Raw genomic sequence first — 25,094 nt, forward strand, 5'->3', positions numbered from 1 at the left:
TGTCCCAGACGCTGGTTCAGTCCTTTTGACAACCAAACGCCCAGATCATTCTGTTGCAGCTAGGTGAGAATCTGTCCTCGACTGCAGACTTGTGTCGTTGCCTTGCTTGCCTCCTTTTGGCCTTCCCGACTTGACTCGATGACCGTACTGATCATTGGAGACCTCCAGACCCGCCAGTGGACCTGGCACTCATCCAGACAGAAGCCCAATTGGAGAGCTCAACCCGGCCTCATCGTCATGAAGTTCGGCGAGCAGCTCCGTTCCAGCATCATCCGGGAGTACCAGTGGTATTACATCGACTACGATGGCCTCAAGGCCGACCTGAAGGGCGCCAGCGGGCCCGTGGTCATAGAAGCCGAAAATGGGCAGGGCCAGAAGAAGCAGAAGAGGAGAAAGGCGCCCAAGCGGGAATGGACCGAGGATGACGAGGGCCGCTTCGTGGGCAAGCTCGAGACCGAGCTCGACAAGGTCCACACAAAGCAGCAGGTCAAGGCTGTTGAGATTGCCCGGAGGATCGCTGTCAGCGAGCGCGAGGTTAAAGATGTTGTCAACCGCCTCAATGAGAGAGGGCCAGGGCAGGACGGACCAAGCGAGGAAGAGTTCTTGTTGCTCGAGGAGGACTTGAGCGACATCATTGCTGACGTCCACGACCTCGCCAAGTTCGTGCAGGTGAACTATACGGGTTTCTACAAGATCATCAAGAAGCACGATGTGAGCTCCATCGCAGGCATTAGCAACCCCCTTTTGGTTTCGCAGAGCTGACGTCTTGCAAGAAAATGACCGGATGGCACCTCAAACCCGTTTTTGATACCCGGTTGAAGGCGAAGCCTTTCTACAAGGAGAACTACGACGCGTCCGTCGTCCAGCTTTCCAGGCTCTACGACCTGGTCCGAACAAGAGGTAACCCTGTAAAGGGTGACAGTGCTGCCGGTGGCAGCCAGGCCAACTTCATACGGCATACCACTAAATACTGGGTGCACCCCGACAATGTCACCGAGCTCAAGCTCCTCGTCTTGAAGCATCTCCCCGTGCTGGTATTCAATGCTAGCAAAGAGTTCGAGTCGGAAGACTCGGCAATCACGTCGATCTACTACGACAACCCGGAAACCTGGGAACTGTATGAGGGGCGCCTGAAGAAGACGGAAGGTGCCGAAGCAATCCGGTTGAGGTGGTATGGCGGCATGAACAACGAGACCATCTTCGTAGAGCGGAAGACGCACAGAGAGGACTGGACGGGCGAGAAGTCCGTTAAGGCTCGCTTTGCCCTGAAGGAGAAGAACGTCAAGTCGTACTTGCGAGGGGAGCTCCTCCCGGCGGCCATCTTCGAGAAGGCGCGGAAGGAGGGCAAGAAATCGGCAAAGGTGATCGCCGAGGATGAGAGATTAGCGGGGGAGATCCAGTACTCTGTCCTGAAGAAGGGTTACAAGCCCGTGTGCCGTTCCTTCTACAACCGAACGGCGTTCCAGCTGCCGGCCGACGCGAGGGTGCGTATCTCGCTCGATACCGAACTCACAATGGTCCGGGAGGACAACTTAGATGGCGTCCAGAGGTCGGGCTCCAATTGGAGGCGGATGGACATCGGCATCGACTATCCCTTCTCACAGCTGCCACCCGGCGATGTCGTCAGGTTTCCCTACGCAGTCCTCGAGGTCAAGTTGCAGACGCAGCTCGGCCAAGAGCCTCCCGAGTGGGTGCGCGAGCTGGTTTCGAGCCATCTTGTCGAGGCTGTACCCAAGTTCTCCAAGTTCATCCACGGCGTCGCCTCTCTGTTCCCGGATCGCATAGACCTCCTGCCCTACTGGATGCCCCAGATGGACGTCGACATCCGCAAGCCGGCAACCCACAACTTCGGCATCACCCGGCCGGGGTATTCGGGCACGACGTCTACCCTGGACGAGGACGACGAGGACGACTTCGACTCGGACGCCGAAGACACCGCCTCGTCCGGCCGCGACGGGGAATCAAGCGCCCAGGGATCGCAACGGGCACAGCGGAGGCCCGCCGGCCGGCCGCCGGCGCTGCTGCCCGATCTGGAAGGCCAGACCATCGAGCAGGACGTCGGGGACGATGCTTACCCCATCTACGATTCGGAGGACCAGAACGAGGAGGACAGGCTGGAAGAGGCCAGGAGGGTTGGCGGTCTCACGTACTACCGCACGCTGCCGTCCACCTTTGCGAAGGCTACGGGGCGCGGCATCTTGCGGCTCCTCCGGCACGTGGTGCCGCACCAGGGGTCGCTCATCCCCCGTAGCTCGAGGCTCGAGATGCTGCTCGGTACCGGGCCGATAGAGAGCAAGAGATTCAGAGCGCCGAAGGGAAAGCGGATTCATGTGCCTGTTCGCGTCGAGCCTAAGGTGTACTTCGCAGCGGAGCGCACGTTCCTCAGTTGGGTGAGTCGAGTCGACCTCTAGTCTTTTCTTTCTCTTTATCTTTTAGCATCTTCGGGAAGAGTGCTTTGCTGACATGTGGGATTTCCCGACGGCGTTGCAGCTCGAGTATTCCATCTACATCGGCGTCATCGCCGTGACGCTTCTCAACTTCGGGACCAAGCCCACCGCGGCGTCCTTCATCGTGGCGGGCGTGTTCACGCTCTTGACCGTCCTCTCGGTGTGCTACTCGCTCTACACTTACCTCTACCGGAGCCAGGCGATCCGCAACCAGAAGGTGGCCAGGTACTACGACAAGTGGGGACCGAGCGTTCTCGGCGTGTCGCTGCTCTTTGCCGTGCTGCTGAATTTCGGGTTTGAGGGGAGGCAGAGGAATTTGTGGTAGTGGTTCTATCTGTGTGGGGATTTACTTGAGATATGGCTGTGGAGATGTGTGCATATATATATATAGGTAAGCATATATGGGAAGGGACAAGAAAAGAAAGAAAAATAAATAATGAAACCACATCCAGAGAAAAGGGAGAGAGGGCATACTGAGGTACGAAGAGCCCTAGTGTTGTGTCTTGAACCGTCCAGGCTCTGGGCTCGAAAGAATGACCAGTCGCAGGGGTTTCCGATATCCGATATCGGATATCGGTGGCATTTAACCACGCAGTCAGTGACTGTGGTTGAAGAGGGGACGCCTTCCATGCATAGTTGTATACTGATATGTCCAGTTGAATGGCATGGTTTGGCCCAGTATGTATTCGTAGGATGGCAATCCCCCATCTCCTGGCTTGCCATGTAAGATACTCAATCGAGGGAAGTTAGCACTGGGCTTGCATGGGTGGTTAGTGCAGAGAGCCATCATGAAGAGTCTTTGAAAAGTTGTCCATTACTGCCATCGAGCTTCAAGACTCTCTGCCAGCCAGAGCAGGTTGGACCCTTTTACTTAAAGACGGTATGGAATATGTAATCATGAATATGAGACTCTCAGCCTAGTGCAGCCGCGAGCTAGTAGGGGGAGGGCGAGGCCGGTGCCGCATATCCATCCGCTGCCTTGATGGGCCGTTGACAAGGCGCCAATAGTCGATGCTTATGTTCTTCTTTCTTGGATAGGCATCTGTGCGATATCTCTTGGGATCGCTCGCATGATTTTTTGTCAGCCCACGAGCTAATTGCGCATATATAACTAGTGCGACAACTCCACCGGGCTCGCCAAGTTGGTGCTTGAGTCAGATACTCACACGTCCTTCGTGCCGTCCCGTCAACATGTAAGCTGCCCGAGCCAGGATAACAAGTCTTGAGCCGAAGCTCACCGACGAAGTAGACACAGGGGACGGCCCAACATGCCGGCCAAGGTACTAAACACAGAGTTTGGGCATTCTGCCCCGCCAGAGGGTCCTCACACCATCACCACCCACATCCAGGGATGGGATAACATCATGCGTCTCCGAGAAGGAGACAAGGCGGTTCTGGCAAGGGTTACATCTATATACCCTAGATTCGCACCCTGGAACAAAGCCAGGGAGGTGAGTCCATTCTTCGGGAGGCGCGGCCATACACTCTTCCTCTGATCTAACTCGCCCAACTGCTTGACTGACATCTCCCCCAAGCTCCCCATGAAAATCCGTGAGAAGCTCGCCCTCCCACCAACCCACAGCGCCCTGGCCTTTGTCAACCCCGACATCTTCGCCACGGCCCGTTTGCACGCTTTCTCGCCCCACCGCGGGGAGAAGAAGCTCTCAGCCGGGGACCTGGGCTTCAGAGTCGTCGACATCCACGGCGTCCGCCTCTACGTCGTCACGTTCCCGCTGGACAAGTACGCCGGCATCATCGGCGTGTGGAAGGACCCCGGCACGGGCGTCAGCACCCGGCTTGCCGAGTACCTGCTCCCGCACGTCGACACCCTCGAGGAGGTGCCGTTCGACGGATCTGCAGGCGGGGAAGAGGTGCCGCTGCCGCCGCCGCCGCCGCCGACGTGGCTGCCCGAGTGCGAGGCGCATGGGAAGCTGAGGGAGAGGATCGCGGGCCTGCTTCACCGCGCGGCGCTGCAGCCCGAGGCGGTCAAGGTCCAGCCGGACGACGTCTACCTGTACCCGAGCGGCATGGCGTCCATCTACAGGGCGTGCGACATGATAGGACGGTGGAGAAGAGGGCCTATTGTCGCGCTGGGCTCGATTTTCCACTCTACATGGCACCTGTTCAACGACTCTGTGGACGGGTTCAGGCACTTTGGGGCCTGCGATGCATCCGGGAACGCGCTTGAGGAGCTGGAAGTGTATCTGCGGGATGAGGCCAAGGAGGGGCGCAAGACCACCTTCGTGTTCCTCGAGTTTCCGAGCAACCCCATCCTCGTCAGTGCGGATCTGAAGAGACTACGACAACTGGTAAGTCGAAACAGGAACGACACACCCGAGAGCCTCGTTAACCTCCTCGCAGGCGGATACCTACGACTTCCTCCTGGTAGTCGACGACACGGTGGGCAGCTTCTGCAACATCGACGTCCTCCCCGTAGCCGACATAGTCATGACATCCACCACCAAGAGCTTCAGCGGCTACGCCGACGTCATGGGCGGCAGCCTAGTCCTCAACCCGGTCTCGCCGCACTACGCGCCGATCAAGGCCATCTTCGGCACGCACTTCCGCAACGAGTACTTCGCCGGCGACGCGGAGAAGCTGCTCTCCAACAGCGCCGACTTCCTCGCCCGCAGCGCGATCCTCAACCGCAACGCGCGGACCCTCGCCGACTTCTTTCACGCCCGCTCGGGCGCGGCGGACCCGTCATCGGCGATCACGCGGGTCCTGTACCCGACGCTGTCGGACACCCTCGCCAACTACGAGGCCGCCATGAGGCGGCCGACGCCCGAGTTCCCGGCCCCGGGCCACGGCTGCCTGCTCTCGGTCGAGTTCGAGACCAAGGACTGCGCGAGGGCCTTCTTCGACGGCCTCGCCGTGCACCACGGCCCGCACCTCGGGGCGCACGTCACGCTCGCGGTGCCATTTAACGAGATGCTGTGGGGGCGCGACCCCGAGGGCGCTGCGTACCACGCCGCGTACGGCGTGCGCGCGGAGCAGGTCCGGATCAGCGTCGGGCTCGAGAGCGAGGAGGAGCTGCTGGGCGTGGTTGAGGAGGCGCTGGAGAGGGTCCGGGAGCTCAAGGCTGCGGAGGGTGATGGGGATGGGAGTTGATGGGGGTTGTTAGTGAGCATTTTAGGCCCCTGGCTAGATACTAGGCTGTGCCCGGAATATGTCCCGGATGCAATATGTTGATCGGAGATTTCTACATTCGTGCAGTTAATCAGCGATTTACTAAAACACTCCAGCTGTGTGTAATTTTGAACGTTTCACGCTCATTAGTACCTAGGTTACCTATCTGCCGTCTGTGATGAAGTCGCTTCGTTCTCCCCTTCGCATTGCAAATGTGAGATCGCCGAATGAGGGTTAGGGTTAAAAGCTTCTACCAAAAGCTTGGACATCGAACCTCGAATGTCTCATAGACCCACCTCAGGTGACGACGGGACAAGCTGCTTTTCAAGGCCAACCTCTAGGTAGCTACCTAGATTACCTAGAGTACCTACCTAGCTGACAGGCCCAATGATGGGGTATCTTGCTAGAGCACGAGCTGCGCCATATCTGTGCCGGGGCTGCACGCGTCGCGCCCAGAGGCAACTGCTCCGCTCATACTCGACGACCGCAAACCCCGACATCTACGATGTGGTCTGCGTCGGTGGTGGCCCGGCCGGCCTGAGTCTTGTCACGGCTCTGCGTGCGTCGCCCACCCGCGAATCCCACCCCTGAAAGAAGTACCTTCTGACCAAACCCGTCTTTGCAGGCTCGAACCCTGTCACAGCCGGCCTGCGGGTTGCACTAGTGGAAGCCCAGGACCTCTCCAAGATCAAGTCCTGGAAGCTGCCGCGCGACCGGTTCTCGAACCGCTGCAGCTCCCTCACGCCGTCGTCGGCGCTCTTCCTCGACCGGATCGGCGCGTGGCGGCATCTGGACCGGGACCGCATCCAGCCGTATCACGAGATGCAGGTCTGGGACGGGGTTAGCGACGCGAGGATTGAGTTCGAATGGGAACAGGCCGACGCCGCGTCTTCGGGGGGCACCATCGCGTACATGACGGAGAACCTGAACCTGACCTCGGGGCTGCTGAGGCGGCTGGAGGAGCTTGGAGATGTTGCGACCTTTGACAACGCGAGGGTGGAAAGCATATCCTTTGGGGAGGAGGCAGGGGCGATGGACCTGAGGGAGTGGCCTGTCGTCAACCTCTCTGGCGACAAGAAACTCTGGGCGCGGCTACTTGTCGGCGCGGACGGCGCGAATAGCCCCGTGCGGACTTTCGCAGACATCGAGGCTAGGGGGTGGGACTATGGGAGGCACGGGGTGGTCGCTACGCTGGAGCTCGAGGGGAACGGCTGGGGCGGCGACCAGATGAAGATCGCATATCAGCGATTCCTCCCTACAGGACCTGTTGCGATGCTGCCTATGCCCGGAAACTACTCGACCCTGGTCTGGTCCACCACTCCCGCCAACGCGTCTCTGCTCAAGAGCCTGTCGGCAAAGGACTTCATCGCGACGGTCAACGCCGCCTTCCGGCTGACCCCTGTCGATCTGGAATTTCTACACAGCCAGAGCTCAGGCCAGGCCGATGAAGTCGCCTGGCGCCTGCAACACAAAGCAGTCAATCCAGAGACCGTACCGCAAACAGTGATTGGGGTGCAAGAAGGCACCGTTGCTTCGTTCCCCCTGAAAATGAGGCACGCAGACACCTACATCGGGGAGCGTGTCGCCCTCATCGGAGATGCCGCCCACACGATACACCCCCTGGGTGGTCAGGGCCTCAACCAGGGCCAGGGCGACGTGCAGAGCCTGGCGAAGACCATCGAGTTTGCTGTCAGCCACGGGCAGGATCTCGGCACTCGGATGTCGTTGGAGCCGTACGCATCAGAGCGATATGCGGCGAATCATGTGCTGCTGGGGGTCTGTGATAAGCTTCATAAGCTGTACTCGGTGGGAAGTGGACCGTTGGTGCCACTGAGGTCTCTGGGCCTGAATGCGGTGAATTCCCTGGGACCGCTGAAGGGCTTCTTCATGAAGCAAGCTGCTGGGCATGGTATCAAGGTCTTTTGAGCTATCTAGATATATCTTTTGCCATAAGGGGCCGGCCGGAGTTGTTACAGTGCTGTATGTACGATACCGGGGAGTCTATGGCAGGAGATATCTGTCAGAATTATAGAAATCTTCAGTTTGACACCCGGGCTGGAAGAGAAGGTTGGGTTATACCATGCTCTGTGTTTTGAGCTATGAAATACCTAATTATTCTTGTAGCCGTGGTTACACGCTAACGCGTTTTCCTGGCTGGACGTACATACATACATACATACATACATAGAACGAAGCGTAAATGCACGGACCTCTGCTGCGCAATCTGGCGACGCGCCACGCCTCCTGTTCACCATCCGTGATAATTGGAGTTTGCGCGCCTATTGTACCAAAGTATTCACCAGATTTTCACGTCACCAATCTTTAAATACCGAGCAGACCTTCTCCAAGATTCCTCCAGACATCATTTTCAGACAGTTCTCTTGCAGTTGCGGCTGTCTATTTTCAGAAAACCAGCTCCCGCCAACCCGTGATACACATCCATTCCTCAAGACCTCAAGACAGACCGCCAACCATGGCGAGCGGACGAGTCGCAACAGACTTTGAGAATATCATCAATGCCGGTAAGTTACGGTCGTATTGCCTCAATGCATCACCCTGCATCTTTGACCCCGTGCTGACAAGCTGCCAAGGTCGGGATCGCAAGAAGAACGAGGCTCTCGCCGCCCGGATCTTCAACAGGGACAGGCGGGCGAGCGGAGGACCCAGGGCAAGAGGTGGAGGCTCTTTGGCAAGCCGAGCTGGCGTGAATAAGGTGAGCAACCACAACCCTCCTTCCAATCCTTTTTTATTTTTTCTTCAAAACTCCATCGTGACAAACGAGACTGACGACCCCCACCTCCTCTAAAGCGCATCGTATCCGCCACCACCAGCCCTCGCGGAGGCTTCCAACCGAGAACCGCCGCAGGCGACATCAACGGCGAATGGACGCACGACCTCCACGACAGGCACTCCGCGCCCTCCACGCCCCGCGCCTCCCCGCGGCCGGGCTCGCTCGCCAGCCGCATCACCGGGCCCGGCGCCGCACCGGCGCCCAACGCCCGGCGACAGCAGCAGCAGCAGCGCCGAGCCGAGCAGGTGTCGCGGGCCCTGACGAAGACGGGACAGCAGATCAACAACCCGCCGGCAGCCGCTCCGGCGGGCGGCAGCTTCAGCAGGGGGATGGTGATCCGCGGGCTGGCGGGGCCGTACGTGGTCATGGCCCAGAACTTCGCGCCCGGCACGACGGCGGCCGACATCGAGAACGCCATGACGCCCGTCGCCGGCCTGATAAGCAGCTGCCGGCTGCTGAAGGTGAACCCCATCGTCATCGCCGAGATTGTCATCGAGAGCAAGGAGGGCGCGGACAATGTCGTCTCCACGTTCAATAACCAGACTGTGAGTTCCCCCCTCCCCCCTCTCTTGCTCGTTACCCTCCACCACACAAGCCCCAACCCCATTCTCCCACCCCTCCCTCCCGCAGAGAAATAGGTTCCCCCCCGCTAACCCCAAACCAACCAGGCCGACGGCCGCCTCCTCCACGTATATCACAAGCCCGGCGCCGCCGCCGGAGGGCCCCCCACCGCGCCAGCAGCCGCTCTGTCGGCGCACCCGCCCAGCGGGCCGCGGGCCCAGCGCGGTCGCGACGCCCGCGACGCCGCCGTTGTTGACGGCACGCTGGGTTTCGACGACCCCATGGACGGCGGCGGCGACGGGGCGTACGTCAACGGAAACGGGAACGGGAACGCGAACAACAACGACGGCGGCGGAGACCGCACGCCCGGCCGGGGCCTCTATAGTGATAGCATTGTGCGGCCGGGTCGTGGCGGCGGTGGCGGTGGCGGTGGTGGTACTAGGGGTTGGACCAGGTGGTGAGCGAACCGCTCTTGGGGGCCAGCGGAGAGAATGACGATGATTGTTGTTGCCCCGACCGGACAGGGCAAGACTGTGGACTTTGATCGGCCATAGTTGGTATGGAGGGTTCCTGAAGAACACCCTCTTCTCAGGTCTGCTGGATAGGTAGTAGGGACCGGCAACGCCTTGGATTGTCTCCTGAAGACGGATTTCGGGGGAGGGATAGGGCAGGTCGCCGTTTTATTCGAGATCGAGCGCTTTCTTTGCTTTCGCGGAGTTCGTGTGGTTCCCAAATAAGGAAAAAAAGGGGGGGGGATATGGGTTTCAAAGGTCAATGAGCAGAGACAGAAACACATGGATGATGATTCGAGTATCTTATCGATCCTCGCATTTAGATAGAGAGCCTTCCGAGAGCCTCATCTTCCGATATCCAGGCCCATCGTTTTGCTACCACTTCGATTCCCACCCCAACCTCGATCGATGCCCCATGAATCATCTTGGATATGAGAGAGATGGCACTAGATGCCAGCCCCAAAACCCCGTCCCCCCCATCGTCACATCCCCGCCGAGACCCGAAGAAACAAAGGAGGTAATGTATAAACCTTAGGGCGATGGGTGAAGAAAGATGATGAAGAAAAATGAAACAGAACATAGTCCCCCCCGCCTGTGCCTCTCTCGAAAGAGCCTTGCCCCCTCCCCACGACCAATCTTAATTTAGGACAACCAATCCTCTCCTACTGCCATCCCCTCAGGAGTTCCCTCCTTCTTGAATGATATGTCTTGTCGTTGGTCGAGCTGGGGTCCTCGTCCCCGAGTCGGTGGAATAGAGTTCCGCCCCCCGTAAATGCTGCTTTCTGCATCGCGTCAAAGCCAAAAGCACCTAGCGGAATCCCTTATGCGACCCTAGTTTTGCGCGTTCTTGTTCCGGTTCAGGACACGTTATACCCTTCTTGTTTCTTTTTTTGGCGATAGAAGCGTTCGAAAGTGCGTCTGCAGCCCCAATGCAGCTTCCCGCAGTGAGAGCGGCGGCTTAGGGGGCCTAGCTACTTTTCCTCATCCCGAGAGAGAGCTTGTTGTTGAAGAGGCTTTGGGATACGAACGGCGTCTCTGTCGGTACAAAAAAAAAAGAAAAAAGAAAAGGAACCAAAGCGAAGCGCGACCTAGTGTCTGTTTGAAAATGGGGCAATCTGGTGAAAACGTCCAGGGGAAGATCCTTCTTCCGTCTCCGTCATACGACAAAAAGCCAGTTCCAGCGATGCAGCTCAATGCCAGGGATTCTGATCGCCCATGAAGCCCTCCTCGAGGGTCCGCTCCTCGAGATTCCGGATGAAGTCACGATTGTTGCCCCTTCCAGTCTGCTGCGCGCGACTGCCTCTCCTCCCGGCGCGGCCAGGAGTCTGGTCAAGGCCCGAGATGCCGTCCGGGGGCGGAGGATAGTACGCCGGACTCGGCTGCAGCCGGATGGGGTGGCTCGGGTCGAGATGGCTGGCGACTCTCTGGATGGCCGCCGGGATACCGCTCTGCTGCTGCTCCATGGTCGATGCCCGCTGTCGATTCCTGGCGGCTTGCTGAGCGTACAGGTTGGACTGGGACACACCGCCGTAGTTCGCCGGGGGCATCTGTGTGGGTGGCTGTGTCATGGCCATCTGCCCGTAGCCTCCCTGTTGGGAAGCATACGGCGGTGGAGCCCCCGCATGGCCGGCACCGGGAGAGTATAGGCTGTTGTTTGAGTAGATTTGAGCCTGTTGGGGGTGGCCAGCCTGGGGGTGGCCAGCCGGCGAGTATTGGCCTGCAGCTGCCATCGACGCCGCATATGCGCCTTGTGCTGCAGAATTCGCTTGGGCTTGCGCGGCCTGAGCTCTCTGTTTGCTTAGGCTCTCGGCGTGTTGCTGCTGCTGTGTTCCTGGAGCGGGTGATCTATTCAGCGAGCTTGCCTTCAGGTTCATCGGCGGCACAAAAGGCGCAGTGAATTTCTGCTGCGTGATGAACGGATGCAGTTTGGCCTGCTGTGGCGACCATCTTTCCAGGGGGTTGATGTTCAAGAGGCCCTGGACGAAGTCTATGAAGGCAATGCGGTTGTTCATCTCTATAAAGCTTGGGGTCAGCAACAACACCGGGCAGGGGTATAATTTCGAATCTGAGCGTACCTCGGTCAACCTCCTGCTGCTTCATATTTTTCCGCGGCATGGGATAGGACTTGATGATCTCTGGTAAAGTGCTGGCTTGGAAGTACTTCTTGCTCGGTTGCTCCTTGGTGCCGTGTTCCCGTGAGTAGACTTCCATGCTCTTTAGATGGTACGTCTTCCGGCCATACTCGTCCGTCCTCTTCTCAAAGAACTCGCCAGCCTGCTTCCCCATCTCGATCATCCAGTTTGGCGGGTTGCCGAGCATCTCGACGATGCGCGAGACTTGGTTATACTCGGAGGAGCCCGGGAACAACGGCAGGCCGAGGAACAGTTCCACCACGATGCATCCCAGGGACCACATGTCGATGGCCGAGGAATAAGGCAGTCCGAGCAAGACTTCGGGCGACCGGTAGAATCTCGACTGGATGTAGGTATATACAGTCTGACGCTCGTCGCAGGCCGAGCCAAAATCTATAATCTTGATGATGGGGCTTTCCAGATTTTTCAGCAGGATGTTCTCTGGTTTCAAGTCGCAGTGGATGAGCCGGGCCTTGTTTAACAATGCGAGGCCATTGAGGAGCTGCTGCGCGAAGACGCGCACAAGCGTTGTGCTGAGGCCCCTGAATTGGTTCTGTTTGATGAGCTCGTAGAGGTTGACGCTCAGGAGTTCGAAGACCAAGCACAGGTGTTGCCGGTGGATGAAGGTATCTTTCAAACGGAGAAGATGATGATCGTCGTTCTTGTCGAGCTTGGTATTCAACTGGACAAAGGTCAGAGGGTTGTTCCCGGGGTAAAATAAAGCAGGGCAGCAATCATACCAGATCCAGAACCGAGACTTCCATCATACTCTGGTTGAAGTATGCTGTACGGTTTTTGATGACCTTCACAGCGACCACCTCTTGGGTCTTCAGGTTCTGGCACTTGACCACCTGACCGAAGGTACCCTGGCCGAGGACGTCGAGAATGAGATAGCGGTTCCTGGAGATCAATCATGTCAGCAATAGTTTGACCACCGGAATAGGCCTCACGCCTCCATGGAGCTCACTTGTGCCCAGCTTCCTCGGAACCTAGTATGTCGTTGACGTAGAGAATGTAGTCGCTGTCCTCGTTGTCGTACCCGTCATTCTTCACTCCCTTACTAGGCTTCGTCAGGACGCGGCGTGGATTTCTCGAGGACTCGTATTTGAAGCTCGGGTTACAGATGCGATAGGTGGCCGGGAGATGGACGGTTAGAGCTTGGAGGGGCTGTCGTTGCGAGAGTCAGCAGCAGCAAAGATGGAGGTGGAACGGCGCGAGAGCTTCTTACACTGATGAATCCGCCCTCCGGGTTCGCTCGCCGAAACGGCGGTTGGGAGTTGACTGTTGGCCGCAAGTCTGTTGGGGCAGTAACCTTCTTGAACTTGGGCACCGGTCCCTTTGACGGGATAGTCGGCGGAGGCTGGAGGCGAAGCGGCGACTTGGGATCGTTCGCGAAACTGGCGTCCATTGTCATGGCAGCAGAGGACGGGTAGCTGTCATGGGCAGATGCGTAGGGGTTCATGGGTGGTAGCTGCCCGCCCTGTAGTCTGTTGAAGTAAGGGCTTTGAGGGGGGTAGTCGGACGGGCGAGTTGGCGACTGGCGCTGGGCAGGGGGTTGGGAGAACTGGGCTGGGCCAGCAGACTTCGGTGCGTAGGGTGAGGTGGGCGACAGAGCTTCCATGGGCGAGTATCGCTGGGCGGCAGCGGAAGGTTCCTGGGGGGAGTGCAGATTCGAGGGACGGCCACCAGAGGCGTGATGTTGATGATGGGGCCGCATGGGGTATTTCATACTTGCGTAGGGGTCGTGAGCGTCCTGCATGGCGACGTCGCCATTGCCGTCGCGAACCTGGGGCGAGGTTATGGGCGAGCCGGTCAAGTTCTGTTGCGAGGTCAGTCCACCCTGGTACTGGTCGTACTTGAAACCGGCGGGCGGCTGTGCCTGAGGCTGGCCATTGTTATAATCTCGGGCCGCCATCTGGTTGCTGCCATTGTATCTTCGAGAGCCACCAGCAGAATCGGGGTACGATTGCCATTGATCCATGGCTGCTGCAGGGCAAGAAGGCCCAATACACGGTTCTGCTATGGCTGTTGTGACGATTGCGTCGTTGCTGGACTGGATTTTGGGCTCCGAGTTGGAAAATGGGGCCCGCTCAGTGATGGAGCGGCGGATCTGGCGAGCGCAAGGTCGACGAATGCCCGTCGTGGCTTTGACGCGTTAGGCGGGCCGAAAGAGGTTCAAGATGGGCCGACGGCAGGAAACAAGGCCCAAGGTAGGGAGAAGGTCGGAAACGTTTTGGCCTTTTTGGCCAGACTACATCCAAGCCAGGACTGACTTGACGTGCGATCGAGTCAGAAATTATTGGATACACTATACATCCTCTTGGAAGGGACCCTTTTTTCCCCGTGAGCAGCAGACGACGCCTGCTATTGGGGGTGTATCGCTTATGGTACAGTGCGGATGACGGAGTCACCCTACTTTCTTCCTTGAGCTTCGTATGCAAGATAGCGTACCTAGGTGGGTATCTACCTATAATAGTCATAAACCTAACGCAACCTAGTAGCATACTGAGCATCAAACATATCAACACTGTTGAAGGTAATTCGCTGTTTGTTGGGAACACATTCACCGGTACATCCCTAGCCAAAACACAATCAAACGTTAGATTTGGACAAGCTGCTCTCTGAATTGGGATTCGTACAGTGCATTTCAAACCTAGCACGGATGCAGGTGTGGCCTGACGCCTTCGTACCTACAACACAACCCTAACCCTATCTGTCGCCAATACCGGCAAGCAAGGCAGCTACGGATGACTTCATGTCCATCTCTTGAATGAATTACCTTTGTTGTCCATGCACGATTATTGTAAACGGTGGTTCAATTGAGGGCTTTGAATACTCAGGTATTGGGGGTTCGCCTCCCTTTTTCTGCCTTGGTAGTCTATCATCTCTCTCCGAACGGTCAAGTGGTGGGTGGCTCTGAGAATGAGTTCATCCTCATGAGGCAAGTTCCCAGCTCCCAGATCTGACATGCTGTATCCAAAGTGCCCATTCTCCCTGATACCGCGCAATGCTACCGTTGCTTAGGACCAGGAACAGCAGTAACGTGAACACAATGCACAAAAAAAGGACACAAGGCGAGTGAACCGGGGACGGAAGCACGTAATCTGTTTCCCTGGGCTGGCCAAAATCCCTCAGAATAGGTTCCCAAACGCCAGTCTTCTTTTGCTTTTCTCCGTCTCAACAAAATAATCCTATATCTGACTAGCATTCTCGTAGAACATCGATAGACCTCAACCTCCAGAATCTGCTTCCATCCTGAGAAATAAAATTACTAAAAAAAGATTGACCCCAGACTCCTCCTAATCCTGAGAAACTTCGGCTGTCTCATCCCGTCGACTGACAGGGGCGAGTACTTTTGACTGATATAGCAGAGATCATGAACTCGTTAGTGAAAGGGCTGACCAACGAAGGGACCCGTGCAATGTGCAATGGTCTGAAGAGGTATCCAGCGTAGGAAAATCAATCATGGAGAGAACTATGGAGATGCGAAGGTAAGATGTGCAGCTGCACGAAAACCCCAGCTGAAGAGAATAATAATAGATCATGCCTCTGGGAATCACTGGCAAACAGGAAAGAGAAAAGAATCTGAGACGAGGAGAGAGTGGTACATCAAGATACGAAGCGCAAAAACCGAAAGGCCCAATCCGCCTCCATCAGACCCGGATATCTCATTTACTAAACGATTTGAAACGTCGCAAAAGTTGCGTAGAAGATGAGATGATGCAGTGCTGATGCGGTCTCAAACAGACCGTACCACTGTTTCCGCATTCCGAGAAGGCTCAGGTTTTCCCAAACAACAACACCATGCTCGTGCAATGTCCAGGGAGAGGGGGAAAGCGAAGACGAGCGCCGAGTGCAAAGGAGATTTCCCATTCTACCCCTGATAGCCGCTAAATCCGTTGTTGAAGTTCTGGCCGGCCGGAGGCTGGGCCCATTGCGCATTTGCAGGTTGCTGGCCCCGGCCGTATCCGCCGGCGCTCGAGGGTCCGGAATAACCCATAGGCTGCGAGTTATAGGGGGCAGGCGACTGAGCCTGAGGACCCGCGTAGTTGCCCTGCTGAGCATTATATTGACCTATGATGGGTGTCAGAGTAAGGTTTTTGCTAGAGAGATGTAGGACTGAGGGGATAGAATACCGACCTCCATACTGGGGGAAATAAGTCGACGGCGTCCCGGGGTACGCAGGTCCTGGTCCTTGGGCACTTTGAGGGCTGTACTGCTGGGAGGGGTCGAAGTTCTGATGGTTGGGATTTTTGTCCTTCCCCCACTACTTCTTGTTTAGTGGGACTGCTCTCGAAGACGGAAACACGGCGGGAAAGGAAGAGAATACTTACGCTGCACTTGAGCGGGCGTCCATTAACATTATAGCCATTCAGTTGGCAAATAGCCATAGCAGCATTCTCATGGGTATCCATCTTGATGAAAGCAAATCCGCGATCGGCTTGGAAGCGAGACTCGACGACATAGCCGAAGTTCTGGAACAGAGGAACGAGATCATTTTGGGTCGTGTACGGCGTCAGGTTGCCAACGTAACAGGTCGTCTGCCAGGCAGGCGTCTGGCCGACGATCATGTCATAGCTGTGGACACCATGGGTCGGGAAATGATGATGGCCAAAGGGAGTGGTAGGGGTCATGCCCATCTGCTGCATCGCCTGCTGTTGGGCAATCGAAGGCTGGCCCTTCTGGTTGGCCCAGTTGCAGCGAATGGCCCGGGAACCGAGCCACTCGCCGTCCATGGAGCTCAGAGCCTTCTCAGCCTCCGGACGGTCGCGGAAAGCGACGAAGCCATAACCACGAGAGCGGCCAGTCTTCATATCCCACATGACACGGGCTTCGGAAACCGATCCAAAGGCAGAAAAGGCCTGCATCAGCACCTCATCGTTGACTTCATTGGACAGATCGCCCACAAAGATGTGGAAGTGGTTCGAGGTATCCTCCTTGCTGGTCGTGTTGGATTGGTAGGCCCAGTTGACGCGAATCTCCTACAAAACGGTCAGTATCGGTCATGTGGGCTAGGGCAGCGGGCGGAATTTCCGTACAGATTGATGCACGCGTCGGCCATTCAGAGTCTGCATCGCGCGCTCAGCTGCGCCAGGGTCATCGTATTCAACAAAGCCATAATTGTACCCCTTTGCCTGGTGATATCTCCCAGTTAGCTTGATGCCCCCCGATCAAGGACACTGCGAAACTGATAGCCCACAAAGCACCAACTCACATTCTTGTCGGGAATGATCTTGACGTTTTGGACGTGGCCGGTCGTTTCGAAGATCTGGCGCAAGACATCCTCAGTCACTCGGGGATCCAGACCTCCGACGTACAGCGCCCGCTTATTAGGCTCGGGCGCAGCGCGTCTCGCGAAAGGACCGGCGCTGCCTGGGGACATCATTCCGCTCTTGTCGCCATTTCCACCCATAGGCGATGTAATAGCCGTCGGGATGGGGTTGGTGTTCTGCGGGATGTGGAGCGGAGGGGGCGGCAGATGGGATGGATGAGACGGGTTCGGCTGGGCGTTCTGGCCGCCCTCGTAACCCGGCGCGCCAACATTTGGCTGCGGAGGGGGGAGCTGGGCGGAGCTCGGAGGCGGTCCGGTCTCGGCCATGATTCTTAACTTCGTTCAAGGACTTGCGATCTTCCAATAGGGGTCGGGACGGAACGGGCGCGCTCAAGGTTTCGCGAAGAGAATTTAGAAGGACGCAATTCAGTTGGCTACCAGAAGACACAGGTATGGTCGGAGAGGATGTGATTGAAAAAAGACGGTACGCCCACTTGCGCCAAGTAAATGCGCAAATCTTTGGATTATTGCGCGGCTCTAAAATGAAGAGGGCAAGATGGCGAAGCCTTGTTCCCAAGAGTTTGTTGCGGGGAGATTTGGAACTTAAATTCTTTTTTCCTTTTTTTCTGCCTTGTTCAGGGCAAAAAAAGAAGGGACTCGTTTGCTAAAAGGCGAGAATCTGGTTCAAGAACAGCACAGACGAGCTACCCACAATGGGAGGAGCCGGTCGGAAAGCCGATGGGAGACGATAGGAGATGAGTCCAATGGAAGAGAGAAACCGTGCCTTGTCGAGGAGCGACGGCAAGGGAAGAGAAGCTGGAGAAAGACAACAGAAGGAGGAGGGACTCAGACTCGACGACGACGATGACGCAGGCGATGACAAGAGAGAGCACAAGCCGGGAAAAGGACAAAGTAAGAGGGAAAAGAAACGGCCGTGAAAGGAGGAAGCCCCCAAAAAAGTCGCAACAGCAGCAGCCGGTCAATATGATACTTGTCTTTCTCCTGTAATGGATTCAGAAAAAGCAAGAGGAAAAAGAGAGGAGGGGAAAGCTGGGGTCAATTTTGATCGTGCCATTTGCTTGCTGGATTGGCGGAGAGGTTCCCGTGTGGGTCCAAGTTCCGCCTTAACGGTTCAGACTACATACATGCGTACTTTGCAGGTACCTAGTAGTTGGACAAGCCAGGGCGCCCAGGGATGGGGATAACTACCTCAGGTAACCGGATACATACCCGCCTGGCTACTCTGGGCTCTGATAGGGGACCATTGGATGGAGATGTACGTTAATGGGGATATTAAGGTACCTAGCACAGGAACGATGGTCAGGCGCACCGTTATACCCGATATATCCCGCGGAATGCATAACCTGGGAGCCACCTCAGTGTTAAAGCAGACACAGGCAGGTCACGAACATTGGATGGATACCTGTACTACCCTGTTGTTGGTATGGATTATGGAAGCCAGCCCCTGCCCCAATAACCGCCCGGGCAGGTAGGTAGATAGGCATGGATGGTCTCATCTCAAACAGTCAAACGCCGCAGATGGTCCTGTACGTTTACTATGGTAATCAGCTGTTGCTGGAAGGTCGGACAAGACAAACAGTTGGAAACTGTGATAACCTACCCCTGCGTGCCCTGGTGCTGGCTGGCAGTGACAAACATGCATGCTGCGCAAACAGTGGATGCTGCGAATCCACTCTATGCAGAGGCACTCCAACCGAAAGTTGGGTTCCAATGGGAGATGGGAGGTTGATGTTAGCAAGGTACATGTATATACATACAAAGTTACAGGGATATACTTTCTCAAACCTAACCCAACAACGGATATTCTTCAATCCAGAAAGGCCATTCCATGAACCGTCCGCTTTCGATTTCTGAATTTCTCGGCTTCCTTTCATTTCAAGACGGGGGCCTTTCTTAAAATCTTGATCATTCAATGCTTCTATACTTCTGACGGGGTACCCTCAAAGAATCACACTAAGAACCTTCACCTAGCAAACGGTCCTGTCAAACCCCAGCCCCACTTCCCCCTGCCGCCCTGAACTTCTGAAGCTTGCAAAGTTGCAAGAGAGCAAACCGTCTCTTCACTTGTAAACGTACAACTGTACTCATCGGCCTTTGTTTAGCCACCAAACCTGCCAAGATGGCCGTTCCCAAATCCAATAATGCTCTCGATGTGCTGCAACAGATGTTTAATGACGTGGTGAGTATGAGGCGCCTGTCAACTGCAACCGTCTCGCGTTCCCTGCAACTTTCCAGGCTAACCAGCTCGTCAAATCAGCTTGTGCAGACGGGGAAAGTGTTGAAGACAGGTGGCAAGGACTCTAAGGGCACTCTTGCGCAGGTCAACTCGACCGTCAGGAGCAGAATCCCGTCTTCGACTGACACGTTCCATGATGCTCTGGACGACCTGGAAAGCGAAATCGTAAAGCCCCCCTTTCTTCTTATGGCATTGCTTAATTCTGACATGCGTTGGTAAAGGTCAGGGCAAAGTCTGTTCTGCTCCGAGATCTGGAGCAGCTGAGGGCCAAGAGGACGCTCCCCGCCCCAGCGACTGAGCCAAAGGACGTGTCTGTCGCTCCCCCGGCTCCTATGGTTGCGGACATAGACTCTCCCAAGCTTAGTGCTGCTCCTGCTCCTGCTCCTGCACCTTCACCCGCAGCTACCGCGGCCACCACGGCTCCACCTCCCGGGGCCGGGTCGCTGATGAAGACGGACAACAGGCCCGTTGCGCCATTCCCTAACATGGGCTTCGACTTCTCCGGGTCGCCTGAGACTCTGCTCGCCATGAGCCCTCCCCCGGTGCCGGCCCCGGCCCCGGCAGCAGCCCCGGCCGCAGCAAAAGCGAGTCCGGCGAAGCCATCGCCCAAACCCGCTGCCGCGCAAGCTGCTATGACCGGAAGACCATCCAGTGCTCCCCCCAAGAAGGAGTCCAGGGCGGTGCCTTACCAACCCCCTCAATCCGCGGCTACGACCACCGCTCAGTCTCCGGTATCGGCAGCGATGGCGCCCACATCGATGTCGTTCACTGGTCCGTTGAGCCTCCCGCCAACAACCACCCCGGCTCCCGCCAGCGCGCTGGCCATCCCCGATCCAGAGATGGCGTTCACCGACATGGCATTCTCACTGGTCCCGGCGGCGAACGAATCCCTGATGCAGCAACAACCCGAGATGGACCTGGCAGACTTCGGCACCGCGGACCTGCCAGGCGACCTGCTTAATCTGGACAGCTTCGGGGTCGGCGCCGATGGAGCTGTTGCAGACATGACCATGGGCCCGACGGAGGGTGTCGCGAACGCAGGCGGTGACCATGCGAACACCGACAGCCTCGACGCTGAGATAGACACGCTCTTCAACGAGGAAATGGATTACAACCTCGGGGGGATTGGCCTCGATAATAACAATACCTTCGATGATCTGTACTTTGGTGGCAGTGGAGATGACGCCGGGGAGTCGAACGAAACCTACTTTGACCTCTAAGTGCCGGGGGAAGATTGGTATAGTCTGTCAAAAGGCGGTTGACATGGATTTGCATGGAGGCAGGAGTGACGTTTTAACGGTCTTCATGATATAAGCCATCCATACTACTACTATGATTTAAAATGATATATGCTCGAACCAAGAAACGCCAACCTACGAGACCCACAGCACGCCTCCCTCAAGGGCCCTGCGTGACATTCCACATCCCCTTCAGCATGCCCGGGAAGGCCGAGTTCCTCCAGCCCGCCCACGCGCCGTCGAGCAGGCCCCAGCCCTCGTCCTTGTCCACGACGCCGTCCCGGACGTAGTAGCTCCCCTGGAGCGCCCAGACGGCCCACTCGGCGTCGTTGTCGGCCATGTACCCGACCAGGCAGTCGAGGTAGGCGCCGTCGCGCTCCGACAGCCCGTTGCCGGGCCCGCCGCTCATGCCGACGCCGAACTCGCTCAGGAACAGCGGCCCCGTGAAGGCCCTGCCCTGCTCCAGCACGAACCCGTCGAAGAGGCCGTACTCGGCCCGCGACGCCGCGCAGCTGCTGAGCGGGTCCGGGAACGTCACGGTGAAGCTGTACGCGTGGAACTCCCACACGTGCTTGCCGGCCCAGCGCGACGTGTCGAGCGTCTTGGAGGTGCGCAGGTGCGTCAGGTCGGTGGCGGACTGCACGCCCCCCACGATGACGAGCACGTCCGGGTTGGCGGCGTGGACGGCGGCGCCCGCCCGGCCGACCAGGTCGTACCAGTCGCGGCGGCCGTTGAGGTCCTGGAGGAGGAACTCGCGCAGCTCGTTGCGCAGCGACATGGCCACGACGCCCGGGTAGTGGCCAGCCCAGGCGGCCATGGCCGCCAGGCCGGCGAGCCAGTCGGCGGTGCCGAAGTAGCGGCTGTTCCAGTCGTTGTAGCCAAAGGCCGTGTCCCACCAGCCGTTGCCGTCGGTCAGGTCGCAGCACCACGACGCCCGGCTGACGTGGTTGTCCAGCACCGTCATGACGCCCCGCGCCCACAGCGCGTCGACCACGGCGCCGAACACGTCGCGCGTCGTCGTCGCGGCCCCGCCCAGGAACGGGTTCTTGGCCACCGCCCGGGCGTACAAGTCCTGCATCGCCGCCGCAGACACACCCGCCGCGGCGGCGGCGGCGGTGAAGGAGTCGGAGACCTTGAGGTCAGGGTTGAGGGCGTGGTCGATGCTGTAGGTCAGGCGCACGCAGTTGAAGCCCTGGGCCTTGATCCAGTCGGCGAGGTAGTCGATCGACTGCTTGTGGAGGCCCTCGGGCACGTTGGTCTCCATGTGGGCGGCCCAGTTGACGCAGCGCAACTTGACGCGCTTGTTGTCGGCGTCGAGGATCCATCGGCTTGAGGTGTGCAGGGGCAGGGCTTGGCCGAGGACGAGAGGCAGGATGCAGCCCAGAAGGGCGATGAACCGCGAGAGAAGAGCCATGGATATCGTGCGCAGGGACGGCAATTAATACTCGGTGTATAAGGGCCGGAGACTGCCTGAGCGAGTGTGAGAGAGGAATCAATAACAGCAGTATTGGTGATCGGGAGAGAATCACCTGAAGAGTGGACCTCTTCTCCCTCGAGGATTCCTTACGGCGTGAGCTATCGTCATTCACGAGCAGCCACTGGCCCGTAGCGTTGTCACCTAGAGGAGAGGGAAGGCGTGGGGTAGAGAAGAGGAGGGTATAGAGACAGTTAAAGCATGGCTGATGCAGCTTGATGTCATGCTCCAAGGCACCTCGCATGTGCCCGTGCAAGTGGTTCAAAAGGGAGGTGGCATTGCTTTCCCATCCGTATGTAGCCTCAAGGCGAAGACACCTGCCAGCCGTAGAACCCCGTGCCCCGATTCTAGAGCATGGTGATCACCGTTGGCTGGGGATTGGATATCAACGGAATGAACTATAGCTGGAAAGGTGCCTGTACCGTGTGATTGGCCAGAGTAACATTGGTATACACCTACTTCCCTCCAATCGATCAGCCGACGCCGCCACAACCCAGGCACAGATCGCGGATTGGCCGACAGTGATATTCCTCATTTGACGTCTCGCCGGCCAGGGGGCAAGCATCATCCTACTAACCGTCTCTGTCCGTCACGGGCGGTAGTCCCCTGGGCCAGACGCTCGATGACCTTGGGAAAGCTCACGATATTTATTTGATAATGTATCTCTAAGTAAGTCGTAAAGAAATCATTGGCTGACCCCAGAAGTCATCACCGCACTCTGACATAGGCAGTGCAAGCAATTAGTACAGTTTGCCCCCCGGATCTTAAGTCGCACATGCAAGTGCTCTCATAGAAACAAAACAGGACGGTTCCCCGCACCTCCCCGCCATTCAACGATCATCTGGTCCCCGGTAGCGGTCTCGGCCCGACGATCTGTCTCCTCCCCGCGCCGATCCCCTGCCCGCCCCTGTTCTGGCTATCGCCGCTCGCGTACCCGGACCACTGGCTGACGTCCCACTTCCCGCCGACGCCCCCGCCGATGCCGTCGACGCCGTCGCCCGGGCGTGACGCCTTGGCAGTCTGCTTCTGCGCCTCCTCCCACTCGCGCTGCCGCTGCCGCTCCATCTCCATCTCCCGCTCCAGCAGCGACTTGCCCGCCAAGCCGCCCGCCTTTGTCTGCTTCTGGGCCGCCACTCGCCTGTTGTCCTCGGCGTCGCGCTCCGCCGTCCCGTCAAGCTCGCGGGAGTACGTCTGCGGTGGCGCGGCCGCCTGCGGCGCGGGGTAGCGGTCTGTACGTAATGCCGGCGTCGGCGCTTTCTGGGGTGGCGGGGTGGATGCGTAGGCCGCTGGGTCCGGAAGTGGGCGTGAGCCGGTGTGGTGTTTCCTGACCGGGATGATCGGCGGGCCGTCGCCCCCTGTCCTGTGGGTCCTAACCTTGGTCGGGGACGGAGGAGCCACCACAGCCGGGTTGGGCAACGGCCTCGGTGATCGCGGCGGAGCTTCTGGTGGCGGCGCGGCGGATGTTCCGGCCTCTCGTTGATTCTGAGCCTCATCCCATTGCGCGCTGAGAAATTCTCGTTCGTCCTTTGGCCTCCACGAGTCTTGTCGGCTAGGCGGCCGGCTAGGTGGTCGGCTAGTCGGGCGCCCCGGGCGGCTGCGGGAGCGGGCTCTCGCCTTTTTGTCATCGGGTGCTTGATCTCTCCTCTGCGGACGCTCCCGTCTCTCGCGCTCATACTCGGCCTCGCGCTGCCGTGCCTGTTCGAGTTCCTTTTCGAGTTCTTTAACACGACTGCTGTAGTCTCCGTCGTCTCCGGTCCGCTTTGCTGGGGCCCCCTGCTCAGCCTTGTACTGGCTGAGGAACTGCCCACGTAGACGGGCGTCGCTCTTACTCCTAGATCGCTGACGCTCCTGTTCTAATCGGGCTTCCGCCTCTTGCTCCTCCTTGTGCCGGCGCTCCTCCGTAAGCTTCCACTGACGCTCCTCCTCTTCCCACCTCCGCTTTTCCTCTTCCGCTTGCCGGCGCTCCTGTTCCCTGAGCCGTCGTGCTTCTTCTTCCCACCTCCGCTCTTCCTCCAAGCGCGCCCTCTCCTCCTCGGCCTCAAGCTCGGCCCTTCTCCGTCGTTCCTCCTCCTCCATCTGCAGCCGCTGCTGTTCCGCCTCGGCCGCGGCCTCTTTCCGCTTGCGCTCCTTGTCGGCCATGTTCGGGACGTACGGACCGGCACTAGTGATCTGTCGCCTCCCGCCGAACGAGATGCCCAGGTTCCCCTGGCTCGCGCCGCCCATGTACCCGTACTGGGCAATATTCCACGCCGGCGACGTGGCGCCTTCGTGCGCCTTTGTGCTCCAGCTGCTGGTGCCTACAGGCGACCCCGAACTATTGTGACCGGGGCTCTTGGTGGGGCTCCAGCGGCCGGAGCCGGAATCGCCCGTCTTGGAGGCAACGAGGGTCGGAGTAGCTCTACTGTAGGCCGATGACGCGTTGCTGGCGTTTGATATTCCGCGCCCGCGAAAGGCGTCGCTGGACGAGGCAGTCGGCGTCCTTGGTCCCGTCGACTGCGGGCTCAGGACCCCGCCTCGGCCGGAACGCCCCCCGATGGCTGACGGGAAGGCTGACGGATTGATACTGTTGGCTGCGCGGCTGAAGGCGCCGAGACATTGGAGGACTTGGGTTGGGTCTTTTTGCTCGTACAGGTCGACCGTGAGGAACACGTCGTGCTCTTGAAGGTTAAGCGGCGGGGATCGGCAGGCGCGGAGGAAGAGTGAGATGTTTTCCATCTGGACGAATGGCATGGCGGACTTTTTGTATTTCAAGCCGGGGGATGGGACGGCGAGGTTGACCAGCCTGTCGTCGGCGTTTATGGTTAGAGGTGCTGGCGGCAGAGAAGCTACAGGAGACAAGTAGACTCACTTGCATAAGGCAACCCCATCCTTCAGTCCTTCAAGGAAATCGCCTCCCGGTAGACGTTCCCCTAATATTCCTTCGATCCATGATTTGGCTTCGTTCGCGACGGCGGGAGTGTATTTGTCAAGGCGTAACTTGCGCAAGTCCTTGTCCAGGGAAGTGACTGACGCCATGGCGTGATCAATCAACCCTCTCGGTGTTTCGGTTTGGCCGGTTATCGAAGAATCTTGCCCTGCGCAGATGGAAACAGGTTGCTTTCAGTTCAGTTGTCTATGGCGCGGTGGTAGTTGCTAATGGAGGGAGGAGGAATCCAGAAGGTACGGAGTACTGTACCTGCATAAACAACTTTCAACCCCCCGCCCAAACCCAGCCACAACAGTGACGTGGTGGCCGGCACTGTGGCTGGGGCCCAGCGCTGATGCCGGTGCCACACCTATTT

General features: G+C 57.9%; 9 protein-coding genes across 9 annotated transcripts; 5 read left to right on the plus strand and 4 right to left on the minus strand.

Moving 5' to 3' along the window:
- Nucleotides 1–237: 237 nt before the first annotated feature.
- Nucleotides 238–2,772, plus strand: QBC33DRAFT_449359 (SPX-domain-containing protein; the record flags this gene model as incomplete). Its single annotated transcript, XM_060424515.1, has 3 exons — nt 238–711; nt 774–2,390; nt 2,491–2,772. 3 exons carry the CDS (start codon nt 238–240, stop codon nt 2,770–2,772), a joined length of 2,373 nt encoding a protein of 790 aa, XP_060284663.1.
- Nucleotides 2,773–3,252: 480 nt separating this feature from the next.
- QBC33DRAFT_378259 (putative cystathionine gamma-synthase protein) lies at nt 3,253–5,761 on the plus strand. The gene is made up of 4 exons (XM_060424043.1): nt 3,253–3,640; nt 3,694–3,898; nt 3,983–4,756; nt 4,809–5,761. Exons 2-4 carry the CDS (start codon nt 3,716–3,718, stop codon nt 5,556–5,558), a joined length of 1,707 nt encoding a protein of 568 aa, XP_060284664.1. The 5' UTR covers nt 3,253–3,640; nt 3,694–3,715; the 3' UTR covers nt 5,559–5,761.
- Nucleotides 5,762–7,797, plus strand: QBC33DRAFT_378113 (ubiquinone biosynthesis monooxygenase COQ6, mitochondrial). The gene is made up of 2 exons (XM_060424042.1): nt 5,762–6,135; nt 6,202–7,797. The coding sequence occupies exons 1-2, from the start codon at nt 5,964–5,966 to the stop codon at nt 7,500–7,502; spliced, it is 1,473 nt and encodes a 490-aa protein (XP_060284665.1). The 5' UTR covers nt 5,762–5,963; the 3' UTR covers nt 7,503–7,797.
- On the plus strand, nt 7,777–9,546 carry QBC33DRAFT_377512 (uncharacterized protein). The gene is made up of 4 exons (XM_060424038.1): nt 7,777–8,098; nt 8,168–8,289; nt 8,385–8,912; nt 9,036–9,546. The coding sequence occupies exons 1-4, from the start codon at nt 8,050–8,052 to the stop codon at nt 9,387–9,389; spliced, it is 1,053 nt and encodes a 350-aa protein (XP_060284666.1). The 5' UTR covers nt 7,777–8,049; the 3' UTR covers nt 9,390–9,546.
- A 631-nt stretch (nt 9,547–10,177) lies between these two features.
- Nucleotides 10,178–13,652, minus strand: QBC33DRAFT_377836 (kinase-like protein). The gene is made up of 5 exons (XM_060424039.1): nt 12,801–13,652; nt 12,540–12,739; nt 12,313–12,472; nt 11,516–12,254; nt 10,178–11,454 (listed from the first exon to the last, which is right to left on the minus strand). The coding sequence occupies exons 1-5, from the start codon at nt 13,551–13,553 to the stop codon at nt 10,631–10,633; spliced, it is 2,676 nt and encodes an 891-aa protein (XP_060284667.1). The 5' UTR covers nt 13,554–13,652; the 3' UTR covers nt 10,178–10,630.
- Nucleotides 13,653–14,947: 1,295 nt separating this feature from the next.
- Nucleotides 14,948–17,171, minus strand: QBC33DRAFT_606941 (uncharacterized protein; the record flags this gene model as incomplete). The annotated part of the gene is made up of 4 exons (XM_060432319.1): nt 14,948–15,839; nt 15,907–16,554; nt 16,612–16,707; nt 16,788–17,171. The coding sequence occupies 4 exons, from the start codon at nt 17,169–17,171 to the stop codon at nt 15,447–15,449; spliced, it is 1,521 nt and encodes a 506-aa protein (XP_060284668.1). The 3' UTR covers nt 14,948–15,446.
- A 1,510-nt stretch (nt 17,172–18,681) lies between these two features.
- Nucleotides 18,682–20,761, plus strand: QBC33DRAFT_535018 (uncharacterized protein). The gene is made up of 3 exons (XM_060427584.1): nt 18,682–19,044; nt 19,123–19,266; nt 19,323–20,761. The coding sequence occupies exons 1-3, from the start codon at nt 18,985–18,987 to the stop codon at nt 20,319–20,321; spliced, it is 1,203 nt and encodes a 400-aa protein (XP_060284669.1). The 5' UTR covers nt 18,682–18,984; the 3' UTR covers nt 20,322–20,761.
- On the minus strand, nt 20,411–21,976 carry QBC33DRAFT_378406 (glycoside hydrolase superfamily). The gene has a single exon (XM_060424046.1). The coding sequence runs from the start codon at nt 21,751–21,753 to the stop codon at nt 20,500–20,502; it is 1,254 nt and encodes a 417-aa protein (XP_060284670.1). The 5' UTR covers nt 21,754–21,976; the 3' UTR covers nt 20,411–20,499.
- A 289-nt stretch (nt 21,977–22,265) lies between these two features.
- QBC33DRAFT_535028 (putative calponin-like protein) lies at nt 22,266–25,004 on the minus strand. The gene is made up of 2 exons (XM_060427585.1): nt 24,662–25,004; nt 22,266–24,595 (listed from the first exon to the last, which is right to left on the minus strand). The coding sequence occupies exons 1-2, from the start codon at nt 24,826–24,828 to the stop codon at nt 22,651–22,653; spliced, it is 2,112 nt and encodes a 703-aa protein (XP_060284671.1). The 5' UTR covers nt 24,829–25,004; the 3' UTR covers nt 22,266–22,650.
- Between the last annotated feature and the right edge of the window lie 90 nt (nt 25,005–25,094).

Source organism: Phialemonium atrogriseum (genome assembly GCF_030411735.1).
Source record: "Phialemonium atrogriseum strain 8032-3 unplaced genomic scaffold QBC33scaffold_9, whole genome shotgun sequence".
In the NCBI taxonomy this organism is placed as follows: Eukaryota; Fungi; Ascomycota; class Sordariomycetes; order Cephalothecales; family Cephalothecaceae; genus Phialemonium; species Phialemonium atrogriseum.

Coding starts and splice junctions, on each gene's coding strand:
- QBC33DRAFT_378406 (XM_060424046.1), bottom strand. CDS start 21,753: ATGGCTCTTCTCTCGCGGTTCATCGCCCTTCTGGGCTGCATCCTGCCT.
- QBC33DRAFT_535018 (XM_060427584.1), top strand. CDS start 18,985: ATGGCCGTTCCCAAATCCAATAATGCTCTCGATGTGCTGCAACAGATG. Junction 19,045..19,122: donor AACAGATGTTTAATGACGTG/GTGAGTATGAGG, acceptor TCGTCAAATCAG/CTTGTGCAGACGGGGAAAGT. Junction 19,267..19,322: donor ACGACCTGGAAAGCGAAATC/GTAAAGCCCCCC, acceptor GCGTTGGTAAAG/GTCAGGGCAAAGTCTGTTCT.
- QBC33DRAFT_377836 (XM_060424039.1), bottom strand. CDS start 13,553: ATGGATCAATGGCAATCGTACCCCGATTCTGCTGGTGGCTCTCGAAGA. Junction 12,255..12,312: donor AAGTCTCGGTTCTGGATCTG/GTATGATTGCTG, acceptor ACCTTTGTCCAG/TTGAATACCAAGCTCGACAA. Junction 11,455..11,515: donor GCAGCAGGAGGTTGACCGAG/GTACGCTCAGAT, acceptor CAAGCTTTATAG/AGATGAACAACCGCATTGCC.
- QBC33DRAFT_377512 (XM_060424038.1), top strand. CDS start 8,050: ATGGCGAGCGGACGAGTCGCAACAGACTTTGAGAATATCATCAATGCC. Junction 8,290..8,384: donor GCCGAGCTGGCGTGAATAAG/GTGAGCAACCAC, acceptor CCTCCTCTAAAG/CGCATCGTATCCGCCACCAC. Junction 8,913..9,035: donor CCACGTTCAATAACCAGACT/GTGAGTTCCCCC, acceptor CAAACCAACCAG/GCCGACGGCCGCCTCCTCCA.
- QBC33DRAFT_535028 (XM_060427585.1), bottom strand. CDS start 24,828: ATGGCGTCAGTCACTTCCCTGGACAAGGACTTGCGCAAGTTACGCCTT. Junction 24,596..24,661: donor GATGGGGTTGCCTTATGCAA/GTGAGTCTACTT, acceptor CGCCGACGACAG/GCTGGTCAACCTCGCCGTCC.
- QBC33DRAFT_378259 (XM_060424043.1), top strand. CDS start 3,716: ATGCCGGCCAAGGTACTAAACACAGAGTTTGGGCATTCTGCCCCGCCA. Junction 3,899..3,982: donor CCTGGAACAAAGCCAGGGAG/GTGAGTCCATTC, acceptor ATCTCCCCCAAG/CTCCCCATGAAAATCCGTGA. Junction 4,757..4,808: donor TGAAGAGACTACGACAACTG/GTAAGTCGAAAC, acceptor ACCTCCTCGCAG/GCGGATACCTACGACTTCCT.
- QBC33DRAFT_378113 (XM_060424042.1), top strand. CDS start 5,964: ATGATGGGGTATCTTGCTAGAGCACGAGCTGCGCCATATCTGTGCCGG. Junction 6,136..6,201: donor GAGTCTTGTCACGGCTCTGC/GTGCGTCGCCCA, acceptor CCGTCTTTGCAG/GCTCGAACCCTGTCACAGCC.